The sequence below is a fragment of the Eupeodes corollae genome, chromosome 1 (assembly GCF_945859685.1).
Source record: "Eupeodes corollae chromosome 1, idEupCoro1.1, whole genome shotgun sequence".
NCBI classification, from domain to species: Eukaryota; Metazoa; Arthropoda; class Insecta; order Diptera; family Syrphidae; genus Eupeodes; species Eupeodes corollae.
Window position 1 is genome coordinate 165,203,280 of NC_079147.1, and position 8,084 is coordinate 165,211,363.

Consider the following 8,084-nt stretch of genomic DNA (forward strand, 5'->3'; position numbering starts at 1 on the left):
TTTTTCATTTTCTCAGGGATTTCAGGGTATAACAAAAAAAAAACTCGTTTTCTTTTAAAAATTCTGAAACTTCGAAACAAGTAAGACTTTAATTAATTTAATTGAAAATCATAAGCGACAAAGAAATATTTAGAAAAAATAAGCATTTTATAACAAATTAATTAAAAAGCAACTATATACTTTAATATTTTCTGCAGATTTGTAGGAGCACTGTTTGGGAACATGAAATGTTGTCAAAAAATGATGTGTATTTTAAACACACATACAGGACAACTTCAGCTATCTTCGGGAGTAGGCTTTTGAACTTTACCTGAGGGACGGCTGTCCACCACAACAAAATGAAGGTTTATTTGAATTCAAATTCAAACAAAAATTTAAAATATCAAAGTGAAGTATTTCTTTTGACAGCAGCCATCAGCTGTTTTTTATATATAATTGAGTGCTGAATGTTTCTAAAGGTTTGTTTGTTTAATTCATCATTAAATTGTAACTAGTTTTTGATATGTTTTATATATAACTTATTGTTTACGAAAAATTGTGGCTTACGAATAACGAATTGCAAGATCTAATTTCTTCCCCACGATAACGCTTTAGTTTTATATAGAAACTTTGCATGTTTTTTCTGAAACTTGTTAACATTTTGAAAGAAATTTGATGTACTCAAACCGACATGCTGAATGTGAATAATTCTACTATGATTTTTTTGTGTTAAAATTTGTTAATTCGTTGAAAAAACTAAAGTTTGGTAAAATGTATGATTAAGATTAAGATTAAGATGGTAAATTGTATGTCTATTATGTTTTTTTTACTGAAATTCAAGTACGTTTACATTTTTTTGTGGGAGCATCTCCACAAAAAAATCTGAAATTTGCACAGAATTGGTTACGGATCTAGTATCTTGCAGCCACATTTTAAATATTTTGTTCAATTTGAATTTTTGTGTCTGTTCTGTAAGGCTAGGCGCGCACATGCAACTTAAAGTTTCGAAACTGTTTACTTTCTAATCTGAGCACTATAGACTTATAGGAGAGGTCGCGCACATGCAGAAACCATTCGGTCGACCATTCGAGCAACTTTTTAGTTTGTGTTTTGACACAAACTAAACGATTACCTTAAACCAATTCCTTAGTTTGTGTTACAAGGAATTACAGGAAACTGCGCGCACATTCAACTAAATCGTTGAATAATTTTCTTTAAGTGCAAGAGAGAAAAAAATTAAGTCAATGTTTTCCTTTCACAAACAAATCTGAGGGAAGAGAACCACCTTACATCTCAATTTCACTAGTTTTCTCTTTCATACATTGATTGCGAAAATTTATAAGTTGCTTAAACCCATACAAAATGTCTGTATCCTTCTATGATACACGCAACTGCGCGCACATGCAACTAAATAGTTCCTTTCGTATGAATGTATTAGTGCATTTCAGTCGAATGATTCTTTAAAGTGTGACGAGGTTAGTACTTCCAGACGCGCAGAATAATATATCTTTCTCGTAAGTTTGTTTTCATAATTCAATTTGCTACGTTTTAAACGTCAAATGTATTTATGTACTGAAAGGCGGTGGCTGTTATTATTTGTATTTCAAAACAAAAACATATTTTTTTTTATTTTTTTTTCTATTTTCAGATTATTATGTTCTTCAATTTTATCGAAGTGCGTTATCGTTTAAAAAATGGAATAAAGCCTAAGCCCTTATCAAACGTCACAATTATTTCAAATGGAATTTTGCCAATCACAAATGGGAATGTTAAGAGTGAAACAACATTGTCGCCATCGAATGATTAACCAGACTGCAAATGGAAATTTATACAATAAAGAATAACATAAACGGAAATGCAGCCATTGGAGCAGCAGTATCAGGAAGAAGAGGATTCTGTGATGATCCTAATCGGAGCAAAACTTCATTCGAAGAGGTTCCTCTTCACACAGCCTGCCTAACATATCATGGTTTTTACCTGCTCATGATATTGGGCTACATCAATCAATTGATGTGTGACCCAAAAGTCGCTAAAGAAAATAATCGAGGGGTAAGATGACGATTTGAATCGATATGAAATCCACGAACTGACTGACTGAGTCTAAAATTAGATTTGTTTTCAGGGTTATGTTACGCTTTACGATGCCTTCGAGAGCTGGAATCTGCCGATTTGCAGTGTCCCTGGGCGGAGGAAGCACTCAAGGATCTCATAATCAAGGACAACGGTCGGGTTGAGTGATGGGACCAAATGGTCACGGTATTATTGACCATTCTAATGATATTCTAATGGGAACATTTACAAAGAGCTTTGGCAGTGCTGGAGGTTAAATTTATGAAATAAGTGATTTAGTTGGCCTTAAGTATTTACGTATTTTATTTAAAAAACAACAAATATATATATCTACTCTTTTCTTTCATAAGCAAAAGAATAGGATAGATTTGAAACAATTTCGTTTCGTGTACATGAGATAGAAAAAAAAATGTTTCCTGTGTATTGGTTTATTTCATTGATTGCTTTTGTAGTTGCTTATGTGCGCGATGTTTGGGCAACTAACGATCAAACTATTTGGTTTCTAAAAAGTTGCATGTGCGTGCTAGCCAAAAAGTTAAGTTCTGTGTAGTTAGCAACCAATTGAATTGCTTCCATTTAAACCCTTCCTTTATTTTGTTTTGCTAACGTTATGATAAATGAGACAATACATGGTTCACAACTTCTTTTTTTCAAATATGGGCGTTCTCCAAAGAGTCAACAGTACCGGGTCCGGCAAAAAGATCTCCCATATTTTAAAAGGCAATGAAAGACAAATAAACAATTTAAGAAACAAATTTTATTGATTTTTTCTTAAAATTATATACTATGCCATTTTACATTAAATAAAACAATAACTTAGTTTTAAATATTATATCCTTTAAATATTGTCTTCTATTGTTAATACATTTACGAAGCCTTTCCCGGAAGTTTTCCATTGCTCGTCAATTCATTTGTGGTGTAATGGCTGCCACTTCCTGAGTGATTGCCTCCTTAACTGCTTCCAAAGATGTTGGGCGATGAGTGTAGACTTGGGCCTTTAAATGTCCCCAAAGAAAAAAATCACAAGGTGATAAATCAGGGGACATTGGTGGGCAGGTTATGTAAAGAAAGAAGATGCCCTAGAAATATCTCTCTCAAAATGGTTAATGAACGCCGTGAAGTGTGTGCTGTGGCTCCATCTTATTGGAACCAGACTTCTTTGTGGTTTCTAGTTAACTGATTTAAGTTTGGTTGGAGGAAGGTCTCAATCATGTGACAGTAGCGATCCGCGTTAACTTAAACTTTTTGCTCATTTTCTTCGAAAAAATACGGAAATAACACACCAAATTCAGCAACAGCGGCTGTGAAGTGGTCGTTGGGATGCATATGAAGATCTGCGTGCAAATCTTACGCTAATATCAGACAATCCTAGGGCAATCCTGGATATACGCACTTACACGTGCCACATTATCCAGCGTTGTTACCTTTAAAGGTCGGCGAGAAGATTTTCTCTTTAGCACAGAACCCTTTGCTCTAAAGTTTGATAACCAACTTGAATTGTTTTTCTATCCGGAACAGGATTATGTCGTCCAAATTGAAATCGAATGCGAAATACTCGCTGAGTAGTAATCGCAGAACCACCATTACGGATATATTCTTTTACGACAAATGCGCGATGCTTACCGTGCCACGGCAATATGATTACTAAAACGGCACGTTGACCTCTATCTATCTACACCCAGAATACCATTTTGTTTATAAATAGTTTTTAATATTAACGTCTAAGGCTAGGCGCGCACATGCAACTTTTAGTTTCGAAGCTGTTTGGTTTCTATAGACTTATATGTAGGTGCAAGAAAGAAAAAAATTTAGTCAAGGTGAATAAATGTTTCCTGTGTATTGGTTTATTTCGTTGATTACTTTCGGAGTTGCTTATGTGCCCGATGTTTGGGCAACTAACGATGGAACTATTTGGTTTCGTAGAACTACATTAGAAAATAAAATACAAAACATTCTAGCCGTGTATGATACTGATGATACAAAATAAAAGATGTCCTTAGTTTCTGTTACAAAAAAGCTTTTTGAAGCAAAAACCCAATAGATAACGTTTTAAAATGAATTTTTATTTTTCCATCAAGCCTACAAGAGAGGAAGCATAGCTAAATCAATTTTAAAGGAGATGAAAATATAGATTGACTACCAGTCCATATCTAATATTTTAATGCTCTAAGACATCAAAAAGAATACCAAAGAAAGAAAATACGAACATGGCTCCTCTTCACTCAAATGTTAATAAATAAAAGGTTGCAGGCAACAAAATCTACATAACAAGTTTTCGTTAATTAAGTTCCCTCAAAAAATTGGACACATGACAGCAGAACATTTGTTACTCCCCTAACGTTTTTTTGAGCTGCTTAAAAAATTAAGAAAACAAACAAACCTTTTAATATGACAGATCAAATTTTGACACTTTTTCTATCAAAAAATATCCGATTTTTTCCCATTCCTTGATTGGGACTTGGAATAAACTTAATCAATTACATAAATTAAAATTATGTCCTGGCTAATTAATTCTCTTAAAAAAGTAACTTCAATAAGTCAGCCATGGTGTGCAGCAGTTACGGCTACAAGACAGCTATCATACGCTGAAAGACAAGCGCGTGGGCCCTTGGTTCGCCGACATGGTTATAAAGAAAGGATTCTTCAAGGTGGATTGCTTCCACATTGGGATAACAACCAGAAACTGCCTATGCCTGACTACAGGCCGAAAAATCCCTGGGTAGAGAAACGAGCTCTTTTTGGACAAAATGACTACATTGATATCTTGGGCAATGACAATCTACATCCAACAAAAGTTTTGTATTCAGTTCCGTCTTGGATGCGCGGTGTTTCGGGCAATGAATACCAGGTTTTGCTTCGCAAGAGGAAAATAATGATGAAGACTAAATATCCAATTGCCAGGCCTACCAATTGGAAGAATTTACAAAAGCGAATCCTGTATCTTTATAAATTCTTGAACCGAAAAACAAAGACTGGTAATTCCAGACAATAAACAGTGAATATAATGTATGTACCTATTATGTAGTTGTTGGTTTTTAAATTACGAAATAAAATTTAATATTCTTATTTTAAATGTCGTTTTACTTTTTAAAAATAATTCTTTGGAAAGATATTGGTGATGAAAGCAACTGGAGAAACAAGATACAAAATTAAAAAAGCGTTAACCTGATCTCAAGTAGTTATAAATATTGAGCTCATTTTTGACTTCTATCTGCAATTGTTACAAAATATTTTTAAAGAAAAACATAGCTTTTTGTAATGTGTGTTTATTTTTTTTCTTTCTAAGAACTGATTTCTTTCATTTTTTCCCTTTTATATAAAACCCTGCATAAAACATATTAAATGAAGGTTTTAATCATAGTTTTCCTTCAAATGTAATTTCCAATTCAAAATATCTTTAAAATATTATAAAATTTTTCAGTTGTAAGATATAAATTAAATATCAAATCTCTGAGCAAGCTGCGTATTATAAAAACAAAAACAATAATTTGTAAAAAGCATTTATCTATGAAAATAAAATATCTATCTATCTATCTAACTCTTGCAATCATGATGTTTTTTGTTTCTTTGTCATTTATCGTTAACGCAATGAGAAACTTTGTGAGACCTGAATTGGAAAATAGATTTGACTTCTGATGAATAAAGAATAATTTTGATTCCGTGGTGGCGCTACAGCTCGTATAGAATCAGGGCAATGGTAATCCTACTCTCCTTTCCCTCCACTTGACACAATTATATTAGCTTAATCGTTGCAGACAATGTGTCCGGTTCTATTACAGATAAGAGCAGGCCTTAATAAGTGGTATATTTTGAATTGTACGGTAATGCCGTTTTTATTCGTAGTCATGGTCTGATCAGGTGTACATCGTGGTTTCGTCGTACGTGCATATAATCATTCTGTGATCGCTACACAAAGGGCTTTTCGTATATACTTCGGCATTCCACGTGTTGAATCTGTTCCTTCTGCAAACACTATCAAATTGTGGATACGGAATTTTGAAGAAACTGGAAGTACCCTAAGTAGACTTGTAGACGGAGCACCCAGAACGGTAAGAACCCCCGAAAATGTGCAGTTGGTTAGGGAGTCAGTTGAGCGGTCATCAAAACGCTCAGCCCGGAAACACGCGGTAGCTTTGGGAATCTCAGACCGATCTTTGAGGAGAAGTCTTCACGAAGATTTATCATTCCATCCCCATAAATAAATGCTTGTCCAAGAGTTAAACAACCGCAAAAATCTCTGGCAGTAAATTCTTCTTCAAAATTCCTCCGATATCAACTTCAACCACTCCAACCTCCTAAAGTGACCGTGTGGTGTGCTGTGTCCCAATTTGATCGGCCCTTACTTTTTTGAGGACGAGAACAGGACCATTACTGTCACGTCCGCTCGTTATGTTCTGATCTTGGAAACTTATCTTCAGCAAAGGTTGGAGGAAATGGCTGAAGAACGTGATTTGGGAGATATATGGTTTCAGCAAGACGGAGCTACAGCGCACACAGTTTGAATTTCACTTGCAGTCTTACGACAAATGTTCCCTGGCCGGTTAGTCTCTCTGAGAGGAGACATATGCTGGCCAGCACGGTCCTCAGATTTAAGCATGTGTGATTTTGGATAAGGTTTCAGATATCGCCCACATACCATAGAAGAAATTAAACAGAAAATCACCGCGGAAATCGAGGTCGAAATGTGCCGAAAATCATGTGAGACGTCAGAGATTGCCTACAACAGAGTATCAATGCTGACGGCCGGCCGCCATCTTGGAGATATAATTTTCAAAAAATAATTTTTTAAAATAGAATTGAATACTGATTTAAATAAAACAAATATTTTCTCTAAGTTTTACTGTTCGTTATTTATAGCTCGCCAGTCGGCTCTACCGAACCCTGTACCTACCTATACAGTGTGTCCAACGATTAAGCTTATGTAAGATACGAGTATTTTATTAGGCTTCTTTTGGTCTTTTTGCTTTTTGAATGCAAATAAAAAACTTATTTCATTATTTTCCCAACGTTTCGTAAGTGTTCCTTACTTCTTCAGGGGTGTCTTTATTCAATATTTTGTATTAAATCAAATTAAATCTATTCATTTTACTCCCATTATTGCATCCTTCGAACGATGGCACTGACACAAAATTGAAAATAAATTAACAAAAAAAATATTAAATCAAATTATCAAATTAAACAGAATTGACACTTTTATCACAGAATTTTCGCAGGTACTTTTTTGGCTATAATGCTTAAGCATGGCTTTATATATATATATATATATATATATATATATACATACAGTTGTGTTCAAAAAAAATAGGAGTGCCTGTTCTTTTTAGATTAAATCGTGACTCAAAAATTGTATAATTTTTTTAATTTATTTTTTCTTTTGTACAAAATAGGTAATCCAGTCTTTTATTATTATGCTTAAAGACTACTTTGTTTAAAACAAATAAGGTAGAAAAAACATGAATTTTATCCAAATAAAGCCAAAACAAATTGTTCAAAATAATAGAAGTAAACAAAATAAAGTATAAAAAACTAAAAAAAAATATTCAATATTAAGATTTTTTTGTCAGTATTTTGTGGAAAATCCTTTGTTTTTTATAATTGCTGCACATCTGCGTGGCATAGAGTTCACAAGGGCCTGACAACTCTCAACTGGAATTTGGTTCCATGTTTCCTCGACTGCGTCCCACAACTGCCTCGAATTCAAGGGTCTTCGTCGAGAAACACCCTTTTTCACATCTGCCCATAAATTTTCTATGGGATTGAGGTCAGGCGACTGAGCTGGCCAGTCCATGACCTCAACCCCATTGACCCGAAACCATTCCTTGGCAGACTTACTGGTGTGTTTCGGGTCGTTGTCTTGTTGAAATACCCATTTAACCGGCATATTCATACTCGCATAAGGCAGCACCACACTGGACATTATATCCACATAAACGCGCTGGTCCATTGTGCCAATGATTTGATGTATGGGGCCAACACCAGCATATGAGAAACTGACCTATGCCATCACATTAGGCTTAAACTCGGAATTTTCTGGA

The 8,084-nt window shown here is 34.5% G+C and overlaps 1 protein-coding gene across 1 annotated transcript; it reads left to right on the top strand.

Moving 5' to 3' along the window:
* The first annotated feature begins 4,448 nt into the window (after window positions 1-4,448).
* On the top strand, window positions 4,449-5,122 carry LOC129939319 (39S ribosomal protein L51, mitochondrial). The gene has a single exon (XM_056047294.1). The coding sequence runs from the start codon at window positions 4,544-4,546 to the stop codon at window positions 5,039-5,041; it is 498 nt and encodes a 165-aa protein (XP_055903269.1). The 5' UTR covers window positions 4,449-4,543; the 3' UTR covers window positions 5,042-5,122.
* The last annotated feature ends 2,962 nt before the right edge of the window (window positions 5,123-8,084 follow it).